The following is an 18,579-nucleotide window of genomic DNA, read 5'->3' on the forward strand; positions in this document are numbered from 1 at the left end:
TTGGTTATGGTTGTTGACCTTCTATAACTCATGAATTTGACAATAACTTAATTTTACTACTATTCTTTAAAGAGATAAGAGTAATTTTAAAGATATAAGGGAGTTGTCTTATAGAGGTGCCACATAGGCACAATCCAAGCATTAGAATGAAGCAAGTTTCTAATTCAAAGATATATAGATAGATAGATAGATAGATTAAAGAATATGTAACGACAGTTTAGTAGATTTAACGGCAGGGGAGGCTGCTGATGTTTATAAAAATAGAGGGGGATTTTTATAATTTCCCCTTATAATAATAGTTGTATTTTTTCAGAGGAATAAATGTTTTCTTTTTGACAATAGGAATAATAGTTATTGATAATTGTAAATACTCTTATTTGATAAAGAAATTCAATAAAATAGAAAATTTAGTGAAGGTCCAACTAGAAATTCACTCAAAAAACAAACTAAAAAAACCTAAAAACTAGAAGAGAACACATTAAACATCATTGTCGTCTATGGTGTGAACATAGTCAACACACTCAACAGCACAAATAAAAAAGGAACCAGAAAGAGAAACAGAACGAAAACAAACATAAAAGTCTTTCAAAAAAAAAATGTAAAAACATAATAAATCCTTCAACGTTGCAGCCACAAATATGATTCATTCAAAAGCCCATTGGTTTTCCTTACGAATTTCTGCTTCTTCCTCTGGAGTGAAATCATTCTTGATGTTAAATTTCTGACGAATTTGCTCCGGTGTCTTCCCTTTGATCATGTCTGCCACAGTCTGGCATGTAAGATCCAGTAGACTTTTGATATTCAAGTAATTTGCAGCAAGAATGAGATCGAAAAGCGTAGCCTGATCAACTTTCACGAATTCAGCATCCCAATTCTTAAGATCGTCTTCTGAAGGTTTTTCATCGGAACTCGCGGCATCAACATGCTTCTTACAGTATTCAATCACCTTCGCCAATATCTGACCGGTCACGTTAGGAACTGGGATTCCGTTGTCGGTGCAATTGTCCTCGATCATGTGCTTGATCGTCTGCGATTCAAGTGCAACAGCCTCGGGAACCTCAAAGGTTTCGTTGTCGGAACTCTTGAGAGTGATCTTCTTGGTGGTTGAAGACATGATGATGAAAGGTGTAAAATCGCTAACCCTAACTTTTTTCTTAACGATGAAAAGGTGTAAAATCGCTAACCCTAACTTTTTTTCTCAATTAGAAATTTGTGAGACGGGTAGAAACTTTGAATCGTATTTATAGGCGTTTTTGATACATATTTTTTTAACAAAATCTTCCTTAGATTCCGTCAAAAAATATAGCAAGCTCTTTTTTTTTTTTTTTTTTGCTTTCGAAAAGATATATAGCAAACTCAACAAAAAAGAAGATTTAAGATATAATATAACAAACTCCTTAAAAAAAAACTCATTAATATTTGATTTTTTAACAAAATCTTCCTTAGATTCCGTCAAAAAATATAGCAAGCTCTTTTTTTTTTTTTTTTTTTTTTTTGCTTTCGAAAAGATATATAACAAACTCAACAAAAAAGAAGATTTAAGATATAATATAACAAACTCCTTAAAAAAAACCTCATTAATATTTGATTGATTTCAAATATATTTAAAAATATCAAAGTAAATCTTTTTAATTTTTGGTACAAGTGAGTCACATATATATTCCTTAAAATCTATTTAATAATAATTAAAAAATGTAATACTATATAATTGTTAATTGATTCTTTCCTCTCTTGTAAAAAAAAAAGAATTAAATGTATTTTTGTCCCCTTAACCTTTAAAAAGGTTTTGGCCTTAAAAAAATAACAAGTTTGCCCTCCATCTTTCGTTAAATATGATCTTTTGACCCTCTATTCTATAGGAAAGTATGTTCTTTTGTCCCCCAATCTTTACATAAATACGCTCTTTGGGCCACTTATCTTTACAGAATTAACAATTTTAACCTATGTTCTCGGACACGCGTAGTGTCTTCTAAGCAGTTTTCCCTTGTTTTATAAAGTTAGGGTGTAAAATTGTTATTTTTTTGTTAGGGGGCCGAAATTGTAACTTTAAAATGTTAAGATTAATGATTGTTACAATGTAATCTATACATAAGATTCATAATTAAAGTGCGGGTACGGGAAAGGGCACTGTATTACCCTACCCATAGGGTACCCATTGTCATCCCTGTTTGCAACTGAGTAAATGTAGATGCTATGAGCGAAACTTTCATCAATTGAATATCTTCAAAAATATACTTATTACAAGAAATTCAGATATCCTTATTTATTAATTTTGTTACGTCTGCAGCAGTTTAACCTAATTTTTTCCCGCTCATTTGCCTTATTAGGTTTGCAATTATTTAACCTAACAAATTCCATCTAAAAAAAATGCATTGCACACCAATTTCTTTCCTATCCGCGTGACTTTTTTTTTTAAGAAAATATTTTCTACCATATCAATGATCACGTATGATCCTTCTATTTTATCCTTTTTTTTTGTCAAGAATTTTACACTTTTTTTTTTAATTTCATGCCTTTTTTTTACATCCTTATTTATTAATTTTGTTACGTCTGCAGCAGCGTAACCTAATTTTTTTCCCGCTCATTTGCCTTATTAGGTTTGCAATTATTTAACCTAACAAATTCCATCTAAAAAAAATGCATTGCACACTAATTTCATTCCTATTCACTTGCCTTTTTTTTTGAAGAAAATATTTTCTACCATATCAATGATCCTTCTATTTTATACTTTTTTTTTGTCAAGAATTTTACACTTTTTTTTGGATTTTTTTTTTAATTTCATGCTTTTTTTTTACATCCTTATTTATTAATTTTGTTACGTCTGCAGCAACTTAACCTAATTTTTTCCCGCTCCTTATTTATTAATTTTGTTACGTCTGCAGCAACTTAACCTAATTTTTTCCCGCTCATTTGCTTTATTAGGTTTGCAATTATTTAACCTAACAAATTCCATTTAAAAAAATGCATTGCACACCAATTTCTTTCCTATCCGCTTGCTTTTTTTTTGAAGAAAATATTTTCTAGCATATCAATGATCTTACGGGTTAAAGATTATTTATTGGTCTCTATTATAGTCGAGAAAACCCGTGCGACGCACGGGTCAAAAGTCTAGTTCCACATAATTAAAGGAGCAATGACCTCAAAATCAGAGACTAAAATAGTTATTAATCTTAGGTTGCTTATATTGATCCGTCAAATTTGTTAAAAGAATATTATTTAAAAAGTTACCGACAAAACAATGTAAAAAATAATAAAATAAAGGTAATTTAAGAAAACTAAAATATGTTAATGAAACAAACAAGTTGATTTTTTATTTTCTTTGGAATACGTATAAACTGATATTTTTAGAAAAGCTACTAAAACATCTTCTCATTAAAAGCAGTTTTTGGATTTCTTTTTTCGAGATTCCAAGTTGTTAAGAATAGGTTAGGCAGGGCCGTTCCTATGAAATAGGAGGCTCGGTTCTATTTTTAAAATAGGCTCTAGTAAAATCAAAACGCGATTCTTTTTGTGTAGCTAAGCTTCATTAAAAAATCAGAATCAGAAGAACTTTTAAACACGAAACAAAACAAAATAAAATAAAGTGAAATTTACGTAACGGTGTCGTTTGGAATGTCACTCCTACGTCGTAGGAAAGGGGAAAACGAATGGTTTATGCGAAAAAGAAATAATTGTTGTGATTCTTTCAATGGGGGTGGGTATTATAATTTTTTTTAGGCCCATAGTTTTTAGAGGTTCGGTTCGGTAGTGCTTCTTGCACTCCCCAAGGTCCAGCCATGAGGTTAGGCTATAGGCCCCTATCGGGCGGTATGGCATATTCCCTACTCATAATATAGTTGTTAATTGATTCTTTCCTAAGGAGAAAAAATTAATAATTGATTCTTGATAAACAAATATCAACACACTTGTAATCTATACATTGTATAGATTAATGTATAGATTATGTTGTAATCTATACATTACATTCATTAGTTGGAGATGGAATCAGAGGCATAATATATTCGATTGGGAGCAGTGGCGGAGCCAGCCAAATTTTTTTGGGATGGCCGCTATCAAATAAACTAAAATATATACTCCCTCTACTTCTGAACACAGGATTTAAATTGAGACATTACCAAGACATGCCATAGGGTTTATACACCAGAGAGTTATATTATAGTTAAGAATATTTGAATTAATATGCAACCAGTTCCACGAAGCCACTTTCAATTCTTCAATCAATCTATCAACATAAATTTCCTTATTTTGGAAAAGCTTTCCGTTTCTTAATACACTCCACCTGTAGGAGGTAGAGGATTGGACTGATGCCAATTGCAAAATACATAAAGAAAGCATAACCAAGTCTACTGGTACACAAGGAAACCAAAAAGCCACACAAAGGCACCAGCATACTCACTTAAAACACCAGCAATTGCTATGCTCACCTAATACACTAAAAAACTCGAAAACTAGAGCCTAAAAACAGAAGAAAAAAACCCAATGACATGTTTTCTTAATTGTTTCATTCAAATATATTATTAGCCTTTCTTTTTTATTATTCAGAATTTTCTATAAGGCTCCTGACAGTACTAAATGGTAAGAATAAGCAAGCAAGCAGTTCAAAACTATTATAAATCAATGTTACAATTGAGAAGCAAAATAGATTTGAATCAGCATTACACTTTGTGATTTACCTTTTCATTTTCCCCTTTTGTTTTGATTAGGGTTATAGGAAAATTGAAATTTAAAACCAAATCAAAAACCAAATTCATGAACAAACAATAGGAAATCAAAGCAGTATCATTACCAAACAAAAAACAAAAATAATTTACACTTACTCAGTTAGGGTTTATGGGAGAGATGGAGACAAATGAAGAAGAATCAGAGATCGATACAAAGAGAAGAGAAGAAGATGAGTGAGATGAGTGTGGGCTTCAAGTTTGATGGAGAGTTAGAGAAGGCGATGGTCACGGCGTGGCTGACGGTGGGAGATGGATGGAGGTAGCGTAATCGCAAGAGAGGTAGAAGATGTTATCACGTTTCAGAATAGAAAACTAAGAGTGGCATGTCTGTATTTTTAATTAAGGTAAAGGGTATAATAGTAATTTCCAGAATATAATGGGTAGGCCGTGGCCATCCCCAGTCCTCACGTGGCTCCCCAAGAATATAATGGTACACATTACAAGAAAGTTTCACTCGGAATGGTACATATTTTGCATCCGTTGTCGGAATGACCCGAATTATACCTTTTCGGAAATCCCCGGAATGACCCAAATTATTTTAGTCATTCGAGGTCGTCTAAAGACCCGAAGCCGCCTTTTAATATTTTAGCATATTCTAGAATTTTCTATTTTTTCGGTTTGTTATTTTTCGGCCCATATGTGTTTGTTATTTCTTTTAGTATTTAAACAGAACTTATGCAGCCTAAGAAACACTTTTTCATTCAATAAAAATATTCGAGACTTTTCTTTCAATTCTGGTGGATTCCGGAAACCCTTATTTGATAGGTTTGTCGATTGCAACCTGTCTATTTATCTTTTAGGTTTAACGCTTGCTAACCCTTGCTTCCGTTCTGCGTCTTTCATCTAAGCATTTACACAAATTAACACTGCGCCAATTCCCAAATGCAGCTGAAATATTTGACAGAAAACCATATAAAGTCCAAGACTGCATAGAGCAGGAAATCGAACCTTTCTATAATCATAATTTGTATAGTCTCTTTTTTGACGCAAGAGTATGTAATAGTGCATGTAAAACGTCACTATGTACTTTGTACAAAAAAATATCACCTCATCTAATGAAATTGGTTAGACTCTCACTACATGAAAAATCAAGAGGTTAGACTTCCACAATATGACAAATCAATATTTTGAATGTAAGAGTTGTTTATATAGTTGAATATTTATTCAAGTGGAAAAGGAAAAGGAAAAAAAAAACACCACGATGGATAAGTATACATATGAATGTTCTATAAATCAAGTTCAACCCCTATTAGTCATCCTATATTACTTTATGCTATAAATTGAGTTCAAATTCTATTACTCATCATATTAATTTGGATTGAGTCAAACTCATACGACAAAATCAGTTTAAAAGATGAGAATGATTGCACTCACTTTTAAACTCATTTCTTGTTAGTAAAACTCTTAACGCATCAAAATAGTCTTCATAAGTGTATAAGTCGAAGATATAACAATATTTTTTTTTGTGGTGGCTGGGGTTTGAACCTCGTACTTGCAGTTAAGGTCACGAGTACGAAGATATAACAATATTATAACAATAGTTGTTTTTTTCCAGAGGAATAAATGTTTTCTTTTTGACGGAAGGAATAATAGTTGTTGATAATCGTAAATACACTTGTTTGATAAAGAAATTCAATAAAGAATAGAAAATTTAGTGAAGGTCAAATTAAAAAGTCACTCAAAAAATAAACTAAAAACAAAAAAAAAACAAAAAAAAAACTAGAAGAGAACACATTAAACATCATTGTCGTCTATGGTGTGAACATAGTCAACACAATCAACAGCACAGATAAAAAAGAAACCCTAAAGATAAACAGAAAGAAAACAAACATAAAAGTCTTCAAAATAAAAAAAAAAATGATATAAAAGCATAATAAATCCTTCAACGTTGCAGCCACAAATATGATTCATTCAAATGCCCATTGGTTTTCCTTACGAATTTCTGCTTCTTCCTCTGGAGTGAAATCATTCTTGGTGTTAAATGTCTCCCGAATTTGCTCCGGTGTCTTCCCTTTGATCATGTCCGCCACAGTCTGGCAGTAGACTCTTGATATTCAAGTAGTTTGCAGCAAGAATGAGATCGAAAAGCGTAGCCTGATCAACATTCACGAATTCAGCATCCCAATTCTTAAGATCGTCTTCTGAAGGTTTTTCATCGGAACTCGCGGCATCGACATGCTTCTTATAGTATTCAATCACCTTCGCCAATATCTGACCGGTCACGTTAGGAACTGGGATTCCGTTGTCAGTGCAATCGTCCTCAATCATGTGCTTGATCGTCTGCGATTCAAGTGCCACAGCCTCGGGAACCTCAAAGGTTTCAGTGGCGGAGCGTGAGGACTGGGGATGGCCACGGCCTACCCATTATATTCTGGAAATTACTATTATACCCTTTACCTTAATTAAAAATTACAGACATGCCACTCTTAGTTTTCTATACTGAAACGTGATAACATCTTCTACCTCTCTTGCGATTACGCTACCTCCATCCATCTCCCACCGTCAGCCACGCCGTGACCATCGCCTTCTCTAACTCTCCATCAAACTTGAAGCCCACACTCATCTCACTCATCTTCTTCTCTTCTCTTTGTATCGATCTCTGATTCTTCTTCATTTGTCTCCATCTCTCCCATAAACCCTAACTGAGTAAGTGTAAATTATTTTTGTTTTTTGTTTGGTAATGATACTGCTTTGATTTCCTATTGTTTGTTCATGAATTTGGTTTTTGATTTGGTTTTAAATTTTAATTTTCCTATAACCCTAATCAAAACAAAAGGGGAAAATGAAAAGGTAAATCACAAAGTGTAATGCTGATTCAAATCTATTTTGCTTCTCAATTGTAACATTGATTTATAATAGTTTTGAACTGCTGCTTGCTTATTCTTACCATTTAGTACTGTCAGGAGCCTTATAGAAAATTCTGAATAATAAAAAAGAAAGGCTAATAATATATTTGAATGAAACAATTAAGAAAACATGTCATTGGGTTTTTTTCTTCTGTTTTTAGGGGCTCTGGTTTTCGAGTTTTTTAGTGTATTAGGTGAGCATAGCAATTGCTGGTGTTTTAAGTGAGTATGTTGGTGCCTTTGTGTGGCTTTTTGGTTTCCTTGTGTACGTAGACTTGGTTATGCTTTCTTTATGTATTTTGCAATTGGCATCAAGCCAATCCTCTACCTGCTACAGGTGGAGTGTATTAAGAAACGGAAAGCTTTTTCAAAATAAGGAAATTTATGTTGATAGATTGATTGAAGAATTGAAAGTGGCTTCGTGGAACTGGTTGCATATTAATTCAAATATTCTTAACTATAATATAACTCTCTGGTGTATAAACCCTATGGCATGTCTTGGTAATGTCTCAATTTAAATCCTGTGTTCAGAAGTAGAGGGAGTATATATTTTAGTTTATTTGATAGCGGCCATCCCAAAAATTTTTGGCTGGCTCCGCCACTGAAAGGTTTCGTTGTCGGAACTCTTGAGAGTGATCTTCTTGGTGGTTGAAGACATGATGATGAAAGGTGTAAAATCGCTAACCCTAACTTTTTTTCTCAATTAGAAATTTGTAAGACGGGTAGAAACTTTGAATCGTATTTTATAGGCGTTTTTGATACATATTTTTTTAACAAAATCTTCCTTAGATTCCGTCAAAAAATATAGCAAGCTCTTTTTCTTTTTTTTTTTGCTTTCGAAAAGTTATAACAAACTCAACAAAAAAGAAGATTTAAGATATATCTAAAAATAACAAACTCCTTCAAAAATAGGAATAACAAAACTCATTGATATTTGATTGATTTCAAATATATTTAAAAATAACAAAGTAAAACTTTTTTATTTTTGTTACAAGTGAGTCACATATCCCTTAAAATCTATTTAAAAATAACTAAAAATGTAATACAGTATAATTGTTAATTGATTAAATGCATTTTTGTCCCCTTTTTTTTTTTTTGAAGAGACTAAAATGGAATGAATTAACACACCAATGGCCTTCCTAGCACAAGATGTGTCAAGGAAGAAACACCAAAGTCAAAAAAGTATAACAACAATATTTACAGGATTAGAACAGCCCCATACTACACCAGAAAAGAAACAACGAAGATTAGCCTATGCCTAATATCGTGAACGGACTAAGCCACCAACCATGATAGTTGAAAGGAAGTGTAGCATACTTCACCTTCAACCACTTATAAGTTAGCAATTTAATCCTATCCACCACCTGAATAATAGAACTATATTTTGCATTAAAAATTATGTTGTTCATTTCCTTCCAAATTTCCCACACAGTTGCACACCAAATAACCTGTAAAATAGACTGAGACGATCGAGTAACACCACCCAAGGACCTGAATTGCGCAAAATGCAGTGCTACATCCTGACAAAAAGCCGAAGTAATTCCAAGCCATTGAAGAATGAAATTCCAAACCGAAGCAAAGAAATTACAATGAAAAAATAAGTGGGTCGATGTTTCAACCAGACCACATCCACCGACACAACTTTGAGCATCAATATCTATAACATTGCGCCTAAAAAGATTACTCCTCGTAGGAAGCCGATCACAAACAAACGCCACACAAAAAGCACTACCTTCAAAGGGATGTCTTTATGCCAAATAGAAGCTGCCACCGCGTCGACAACATAATCTTGATCCATAAGAACATTGTATGCACTTCGAACCTAATAGGAAGAAGAAGAATCCGCCTTCCACCTCCACATATCCTTTTTATTAACCTGAAAAGAGACATTTTGAAGTAAAAGCCTAAGTTCCCCTAACATCTCCTCCTCCCACACAAACAACCGACGTCTCCACCTCCACGCCTCACCCTCTTCCTCCCAACCTAAAGCTCTCATGGCTGCCGCCGTTTCCCCTTTCAGCATAGACAATTCATACAATCTACAAAATCTATCCCGAAAAGACACCCCACCCTCCCATACATCTGTCCAAAACCGAGTATCACTACCATCACCTAAAGAACGACTAACATTATTAGAAAACCACCCCTCAAACCGCAATGATGAAATTTTCCGCCACCAATCAGACCCCTCACGGCCCCCACCACACAAATAGCCATCCTCTAACCCGTTCCTCGCCGCCAACACCCTAAACCACAAACTATCTTTTTCCAACAACACCCGCCAACACCACTTCCCTAATAACGCTAAATTAAATTCTTTGATTCTCCTTACCCCCAAACCTCCAACCTCCGGACACCGAGAAACAGATTTCCAGTCAACCCAAATAATTTTCCTGTGGTCTACACCCCCCCACCCCCCCCAAAAAAATTATTTAAAATAGATTCAATAGAGGAAATAATACCTGACGGAGCTTTGAAAAAAGAAAGAGCATAAACAGGCAGGGACGATAGGACAGACTTCAGTAAAACCAAACGACCACCGAGAGACAAATGTTTCGAATTCCAACCCGCCAGTCTAGAGTTCAAACGATTAAGGAGAGGCTCCCAGAAAGTCAACCGGCTTGCATTCCCACCAATAGGCAAGATACATAAAAGGAATAGTACCAACCTTACAATTCAAAACCGATGCCGCTTCTGACAACCAAGAACCATAAACATTAATCCCTACCAGAAGGCTTTTAGAGAAATTCACCTTAAGACCAGATAGTTCTTCAAAAAGTATTAAGATGGCCCGCAAAGCACGAATGTTCGCCCAAGATTTTTCACATAATATTAGGGTGTCATCTGCAAACTGAAGGTGTGAAACTACCACCGGATTTCGGGTACCGACCTTGAACCCACCAAACAGATTGTTATCTAAAAAAGATTCCATCAGCACATTGAACCCTTCCGCTGCTAAAAGAAACAAGAAAGGTGAAAGGGGATCCCCTTGTCTCAAACCCCTCCCCAAAGGAAACTCATCAGTTGGTGACCCATTAACCAACACTGAAGCGGTAGCCGTTCCCACACATTCTTTAATCCACTTCCGCCATAAAGTTGGAAAGCCCATCTTCACCGTTACTTCCTCCAAGTACTTCAAATCAATGGAATCATAGGCTTTCTCGAAGTCTACCTTGAACATCAACAATTCCTTTTTGCGCTTCCGGGCATCATCAAAGACCTCATTCGCAACCAAAATACCATCGAGAATCTGACGACCTTTGATAAAAGCCGACTGAGCGTTAGAAACAACAGAACCAATCACCGAACGAAGTCTGTTGGCAAGAACCTTTGCCAAAATTTTATACAAGCTACCAACCAATGAAATAGGCCTAAAATCATTAAGATGTTGCGGGCTATCAACTTTAGGAATAAGAGCGATGAATGTACTATTAATTCCTTTGGTCAACTTTCCATTCCGATGAAACTCCACCAAAAAACGCATAACATCATTCTTCAGCATATCCCAAAAAAAAATTAAAAACCCAAACGAGATGCCATCTGGACCAGGACTCTTAAAACTGTCACAATCCCAAACTGCGGCCTTCACTTCCTCCAAAGAAAAAGGTTTAATTAAATCGACACCTTCACGAGCATTTAAAGTTTTAAAGTGCAATCCCTCCATTGTAGGACGGTTAACACCAGAAGCCTGAAAATGAGTAGAGAAATGACTAAACACTGCTGCCCGGACATTATCCACCCCTTCAATCAACACACCATTCACAAGAATAAACTGTAAAGCATTCCGCCGACTCCTACTGGACATAACCTTATGAAAGAATTTTGTATTCGCATCCCCTTCTCGTAACCAAAGCATCCGCGATTGTTGCCAACAAATGCTAGAATTAATCCGAGATAACGAGAACAATTCATCTGAGAACCCATGTAAAAATTCGATCTCCTCTTCCACCAACACCGAAGACTCGGCCTTCACCTCCAAAGCTTCTATTTTGTCTTTCAATGTACAAATTTTAGCCGGTAAATTGTTATAATGAGTCACATGCCACTCCTTCAAAGCTAATTTAATCTTCTTTAGTTTTTCTTTCAACACATAACCACCCCAACCTTCTAGCTGCATAGAATTCCAAGTCTCACGAACAAAAGAATCATAACCAGAAAAATTGTCCCAACATTTTAACATACGCACCGGTTTAGGCCCCCAATTTGCAACATCAATACACAGCTGAAGAGGACAATGATCAGACAACCCTCTGGACGAAGCCAATTGAAAACAGTTAGGCCACGTCAGACACCATTTTTCTGATAGCAAAAAACGATCGATCCGACTCATCGACCTCCCGTCACCACGATACCAAGTGAACCGACGCCCCCTAAGAGGTAAATCGACAAAGAAATTAGAATCAATCATATTATTGAAAGCAGCGCTACCTAGTTGATTAGCAACGCTGCCCACACTTCTTCTTTCCTCCTGACTTCGAACCACATTGAAATCTCCACACACACAAACATTTTCATCCAAAAGTAACGTCATCCGAGAGGAAATGTTTTGCCAAAGAATTTGTTGACGATGAGAATCACACGGAGCATACACATTTAGAAGAGTAAATTTCTCACCAGACTTCAAAAATTGGCCTTGTATTCCTAACACGTGCTCCATATTGAAAGACGTCCACACCTCCACCTCACTTCTATTCCAAAGAGTAATAATACCTCCGGATGCACCAACCGAAGGTCGATACGAAAACCCAACATTAATATCATTCCAGATTGCTTGACACACCAAATCATTTACAACTGACAGCTTCGACTCTTGTAAACACAAAATAAACGGATTTTTTTCTTTCACCATCTGACTCACCTCTCTTCTCTTCTCAAACCCACCCAAACCCATCACATTCCAAGATATAATTTTTATCACCACCACTCACACCCCCTCACCAACCCCACCACCGTCCAACTCTCCTTCTTACTTCGGTTGCCCACCACCCTCATTATTTTTCCTACCCACACATGACAACACATCAAAACTATTATTCTTGTCCCCTTGAAAATTCAACCCCACCGCCTTACCCAGTCCTCTAACATCATCTGACTTAGCCTTACTACTTCCATGAAGAACCAACCAATTCATACATTCATTATTAACGGAAGTCTGTGAACCATTAACAGAAGAGCTATCATTGGAAATTACCTTGTCATTCGAAGAATGTGAGGCCACTTTACGGCGCCTATATGTTTTAAGTAAGTCCGATAACCTCGCAATACGCTTCAATTTTACAGCACAATGGCGAAGATAAGCACCACCCTTCTTACGTGACACTCGATGATTACCTTTGGATGATGAACTATTGCCCTTTGACTCCAAATTCGAACCATTCCCAATAACCACATCCTTATGACGATTTGCCCATTCCAAGCTCCAAGGACCCGCCGTCACAGAGTGAACTCTCCCCGGAGGACATGAGGAAGTCCGCTTCACTTTCAGCTTCACATCACTCAATATTGGATTGTTTAATTCTGTAACATTGCCTTTTCTACCAAACTGTGCGCTACTAATGGCTTGCTGGTCCAGTAATGTATCATTGCTTTTAAGAGTCACAAGGGGAACCGCTGCTGGACCCGAGGCTTTCTGCCTTATTGTCTCTGCTGATTCTTCATGAACCTGTGTTGTTTCTTTATCCATCGCATCTATCAATGCCTGAGAGTCCAACTGCTCCTTCTGCCAGTCATCCGATAAATGATTCAACAGGTTTTCTACATCAACAGTAGCATTACAGTCCTCAATGTTTCTGTCCTCCTCCATCTCATCGACTTCTTTAGGCACTTCATCATCCGATAAGCACGCATCCTCCCCCAACGAGTACCATCCTTCCTCCACAATTTTAAAGTCATAAAGAACACCATCGACCATTACCTTAGCAGCCGAGTCAATAAAATCCAAAGAAGAGGTTGAAACAAGAACCCGTGCATAATCAAAACGAATTTTTTCCAACGTCGGTTCATCCACTTTCAACAAACGACCACAATCATAAACGCATAATTTGAAAAAATCCAAATTCCACGCTTGCAACGGGATCCCATAAATCCTCACCCATGCACCTCTTTCACGGACAACCACCTCTTTCTTCCATTTAACCGGATTAAAGAAAAAAATTTCAAAAAAATCCGGAGCTTCTGAGAAAAGATCACTGACATCACTATCATCCTCAGTTCTCAAGAGAACCTTGTCGGCTCCCATTGGAATTATATCAAGCTTCTCGAAACCGGCATCAAAAATCCGTCTTTGCAACACTGGGATAGCTTCTCCATTCAACACTGTTGCAATCAAACACTTTGAAGCCCATAAAACATCTGCTGCCTTTGAGAAATATTTAGGTATAAGCTTCGAAGACTCCTCAACACACACCTTCGTACCAACTACACCGTTACCAACCTTCATCTTCTCCATCACTCTTCCCCCTCCTCCTACTGTCGGAACCACCCCTCCTCCCTTCCCTACAACTCCCTCAACCCCTTTCCTCCCACCAACATCTGAACTCACTCCCACGTCCTCCTTCTCTCTCCCCACCTCACTTTTGTCTCCCTCTAATTTTTTAACTCCCTCACTGTTTTTTTCTCCCTCACCACGCTCCCTATCACCTCTCCTCTTGTTGTTGGACCTGTCAAAAGATGCAACCTTCGCCACCACTTTCCAATCACCAAACCACACGTTATTCACAGCCTTCAAAAGTTTCTCTATATCTCTCATCTTTGCATAGCACACAAAACCAAACGCTCCTCCATTGACATTTCGTTTACGTGCCAAGTATATGTAACATCCCAGACTGCTTTCAGGATTGCCGACTAACCCCACAAACCAACACGAGTCTTTTCAGCATGCTTTGTCCTCACTCACATGCTTACCGGGAAACTTCCCGGTAGGTCACCCATCCTAGTACTACTCCAAGCCAAGCACGCTTAACTGTGGAGTTCTTATGGAATGAGCTACCGAAAAGAAGATGCATTTTGTTGATATGGGTAGTACCTAACAATTCTTATAAGCCTTCCTTCAACCATGTAGTCCCATACCTACACGGCCTCTGGATCCATCTCATTCTGATGTGATTCGGTTCCTCTTATTAATGTGGGGTCATCCTTACGGATAGTGCCCGTTTCAACTGGCGGGAACCTTTCGTATCCAACTGGCGGGATATCGAAAGCCACGTTGTGGGTGTTACAGTATACGTCCTCAAGAATACCACACACCTCAAATCCTTGACGCAAAGCTACATACGATATATCATGCGGAATTTTCGTAAAATAGAAAGAAACAACATTCACCGTATCTGTCTGTTCATTTTTGTCCCCTTAACCTTTAAAAGTTGCAATTTTGGCCCCTAAGAAAATAACAAGTTTAACCCTCTATCTATATTCCCCTCCTTAATCTTTCTAATCAGGATGAGCTCATGTGGATGCATGAGATTGATGGAAATTATTCTGTTAAAAGTGGATACATGGTTATAAAAGATTGGCAGACTCAATCTAGTCCCCCTAATGCTACCTATAGCTCTGAACAGTTTGGAAGAAAATTTGGGCTCATAACACCATTCCTAGACATAAGGTCATGCATTGGCGTATTTTACAAAAATCTTTACCAGTTAGAGATGAATTGAACAAAAGGGGTATTCCTGGTTCCATTCTTTTCCCCAGATGCAATACTAGGACGGAAACAATCACTCATGCTTTTATGACATGCCCAGACATAAACAGAACTTGGTTTGGTTCTAGACTTACCATAAAATTCCCAGACTACCCCAATCCAAGTTTCACTAATTGGCTTTTTGACTTCATTTTGCATAATAAGGAACCTACCATTATTGAAGTATGAGCTATTATTTACTCTATATGGCATGCTAGAAATCTGAGCATTTTTGAGAATCGATGGTTACCTGAGGAAGAGATCATTCGTCGGGCTGAGAATAGCTTACATGACTTCTTCAATGCTCAATCACCAAAAGACATATCCGCCGCGAACCCCCACTTTACTTCCTCCTCGCCCGCGTATCCTAATCAGTCAAACCTGGTGAATCCTCATCCTCGAGTTGTCAAGTGGAGAAAACCAGAACCGGGGTTTGTTAAAGCCAATTTAGATGTGAATATGAAGATCCCCGGTCATTGGGGCCTTGGAGCAATTATACGTAATGAAGAAGGATTGGTAATGGTAGCAGCAACGTGGTTATCTCCAAGGAGTGAAGACCCATTACTGGCTGAAGCTTATGCCTTGTTCAGAACAATGGTTTTGGCAAGGGAGTGTGGTTTTCAGAGGATTATTTTTGAAAGTGATAGTGAGCTTCTCGTTCGCAAGGTGAAAGAAGATAGGATTCATAATAGATCTTATCTAGGATATTTGATAGATGAAATCCGGAGGCAGCAATGTTTGTTTGCCACGTGTTCCTTCAGTTTTACTCATAGGTCTGGTAACAAAATTGCTCACCATATGGCCCAGTTAGGTCATGAAAAGCCCAATGAGGTTTGGATTGAAGAGGTGCCGGTAGCAATTGACATCATGTACTTTCACGATTTAATGAATTAATATCTTTTCCTTTTCAAAAAAAAAAAAATAGGAAAGTATGTTCTTTTGTCCCTCTATGTTTACAAAAATATGCTCTTTTGGCCACTTATCTTTAGAAAAGTTGCGATTTTAACCCCCTGTTCTCGGACATGTGGTGTCTTCTAAGCAGTTTTGCATTGTTTTTATAAAGTTTAGGGATAAAAATTTTAATTTTTTTTGAGGGGGCCAAAATCGTAACTTTTTAAATGTTAAGATTAATGATTGTTACAATGTAATCTATACATAAGATTCATTAGTCAGAGTTGGAATTGTGATGTAAGATTTTTCCTACATGTCATATAACTATGTACACGTGAGTATATATAGGATCGTTTCCACAGGGAGATACGTTAATCATAAGCATTTACACAATCGTTCACATTAAGGGTTTGGATATAATTTGTTTGTGTGTAACATTATATCCATGTTTGACACTAAAGTAAAAACGAGAGGGGATCGAACTATTTCGCTTGCGGTATAAGATAACGAGCAAGCATAACAGCAGCAATCTCTCGATCGATTAACAGACTCTAGCTTTATAACCAATATTATTACAATCATTTCTACAATATCCTTCGTGTCCAAAGCGACATCGTTATTTCCAAGTTAGCGTTTAAACATTCGTGTCCAAATTCCTTAAACGATAACAAAGTCGATCGGATAACTTAATCGACCGTGTCCAGCCTGATTAAGTATCCGAAAGCATTAAAATCTTGATTAAAAGTAATTATCAAAGGTTTACAAACTTGTCAAGAGTGATATAACATAAGATAGATTGTTATTCTAGTTCTAGATTCAAGAGTTTGTGTCCAAATCATCTTGAATCTCTTTGAAAGCATTAAAAGCAAGAATAACAACAATATTGAATCATTAAGCTAGAACCTTATATATTAAAAGATCAAAAGATTACATAATAGCTTGATAGTTACCTCAATACTACAAAGAAGGTGATAGTTACATATAGACATGTAAACTAATGCAAGGAATGAAGGAAAGATGAAGATTCCATGCCAAGATCCTTGATGTCTCAATGAATCTAGGGTTGAATCTACTCCTTAATCACTTGCTTTGTGTTTCTCTCTATGAAATAGCTCTAACCTCTCTCTAGAAATGTGTAAAATGTTTTCAATGGAATAGTGAATACCTAAAAGAGAGGTAAAAATGCTATTTAAAAGGCCTGTGTTTTTGCACCTGCGCTAATAGCGCAACTCACGCTAATAGCGTGGTAAGGCGGCCTATAATTTGGCCAATGGGAGCCTGCCACGTTGTTCTTGCCCTACTGCTACGCTCCAGCCACGCTAATAGCGTGGCTCTCTGGAGCATTTACGCTAATAGCGTGAAATACGCTAATAGCGTAGCTCTTCAAACCCAGCTTCTGCTTCTGCTTCCACGCTCCAGGTACGCATATAGCGTAGCTCTCTGGACATTGTACGCTAATAGCTCAGAATACGCTATTAGCGTACTCTTCAAGAGTGCTCCAGATCCACGCCCCAGGTGCGCTAATGGCGTATCCCTCTGACCTTTGGCATTTCTTCATCACGCCAATAGCGTAGGACACGCTAATGGCGTAGCTTCTTTGAACTTTGACATTTCTTGCTCCTTGCTTGTAATTTCCTGCACAAAAAGGGTAGACTAAGGCTCAAAAGCATAAATGACATATTAACACAATATTTGGAGTTTTCCATAGAGAATCTTGCAAAACAAGTCACTAAAACGCCTAAACTCCTATGCGAAATATATCACTTTTAAACACTTATCAAATTGGAGGCATAATTTATTTGAGTGGGAGTCAAAAATCATATCGAGAAATGTTCAATTCCAATCAAATGTGATAGCTGGATATGGTTAAATCTCACAGCGAAATCTATGCAGCCATGACACAATCGTTGCAAGCCTATGCAAAAAGTTTTGGTCCAGTCTAGTACACTCGAAGGTGGTCATTATGGTTTGACATATGCTTACGAGGTCTTCCAACAAGGGAGTTGCTGATGCGTACATATGGGGTATCATTAACAGTAATGCAAGCAAATTAAGTTGAGCATCAAAGGTCGCATGTCTCCATTTTTATTTATTGTATGGGCGCTAGTGCTCTATTTGAACTTGTGTCTTATTTGTCATAGGTTTACGACATTAGTTGGACTTGAACTTAAGAGGATCAGGCTGTTAGGGTACCCGATCTCCTCTCTTGCCTTCTTAGTTTTGGGTTTGAGCTCAAACAGGGTCGGGTCGTGTTGCTACTTGTACTCCTTTTATGTTCAAGTCAAAGACTTGATTTTCTAGTTTAGTAAGATAGTAGAATTCATGTGGTAGAATAAATTGTTTAAAAAATAGATAGTTAGTGACAGGAAGTCATATTTTGCTACGCCCATTGAATGAACGAACACAACTCTGATATGGTATCGAAAAGTATAGTGTGAGAGTG

General features: G+C 36.9%; 2 protein-coding genes and 2 pseudogenes across 2 annotated transcripts; 1 reads left to right on the forward strand and 3 right to left on the reverse strand.

The window, feature by feature from the left end:
• Positions 1 to 389: 389 nt before the first annotated feature.
• LOC146910002 (SKP1-like protein 1B pseudogene) lies at positions 390 to 1,243 on the reverse strand (annotated as a pseudogene).
• A 5,114-nt stretch (positions 1,244 to 6,357) lies between these two features.
• On the reverse strand, positions 6,358 to 8,225 carry LOC146910003 (SKP1-like protein 1A pseudogene; annotated as a pseudogene).
• Positions 8,226 to 12,533: 4,308 nt separating this feature from the next.
• On the reverse strand, positions 12,534 to 14,315 carry LOC146910004 (uncharacterized). The gene has a single exon (XM_085729400.1). The coding sequence runs from the start codon at positions 14,313 to 14,315 to the stop codon at positions 12,534 to 12,536; it is 1,782 nt and encodes a 593-aa protein (XP_085585526.1).
• A 697-nt stretch (positions 14,316 to 15,012) lies between these two features.
• LOC146910005 (uncharacterized) lies at positions 15,013 to 16,139 on the forward strand. The gene is made up of 2 exons (XM_085729401.1): positions 15,013 to 15,167; positions 15,464 to 16,139. Exons 1-2 carry the CDS (start codon positions 15,013 to 15,015, stop codon positions 16,137 to 16,139), a joined length of 831 nt encoding a protein of 276 aa, XP_085585527.1.
• Positions 16,140 to 18,579: the final 2,440 nt, after the last annotated feature.

The sequence above is a fragment of the Medicago sativa genome, chromosome 7 (assembly GCF_051527215.1).
Source record: "Medicago sativa cultivar Bolivia chromosome 7, Bolivia_mono, whole genome shotgun sequence".
Taxonomy (NCBI): Eukaryota; Viridiplantae; Streptophyta; class Magnoliopsida; order Fabales; family Fabaceae; genus Medicago; species Medicago sativa.

What these genes read in the sequence shown, in the direction of transcription:
- LOC146910004 (XM_085729400.1), bottom strand. Translation starts at nt 14,315, where the DNA reads ATGAGAGATATAGAGAAACTTTTGAAGGCTGTGAATAACGTGTGGTTT.
- LOC146910005 (XM_085729401.1), top strand. Translation starts at nt 15,013, where the DNA reads ATGTGGATGCATGAGATTGATGGAAATTATTCTGTTAAAAGTGGATAC. An exon ending in ACACCATTCCTAGACATAAG is followed by an intron (nt 15,168 to 15,463) that starts GTCATGCATTGG and finishes ATGGCATGCTAG; the next exon opens with AAATCTGAGCATTTTTGAGA.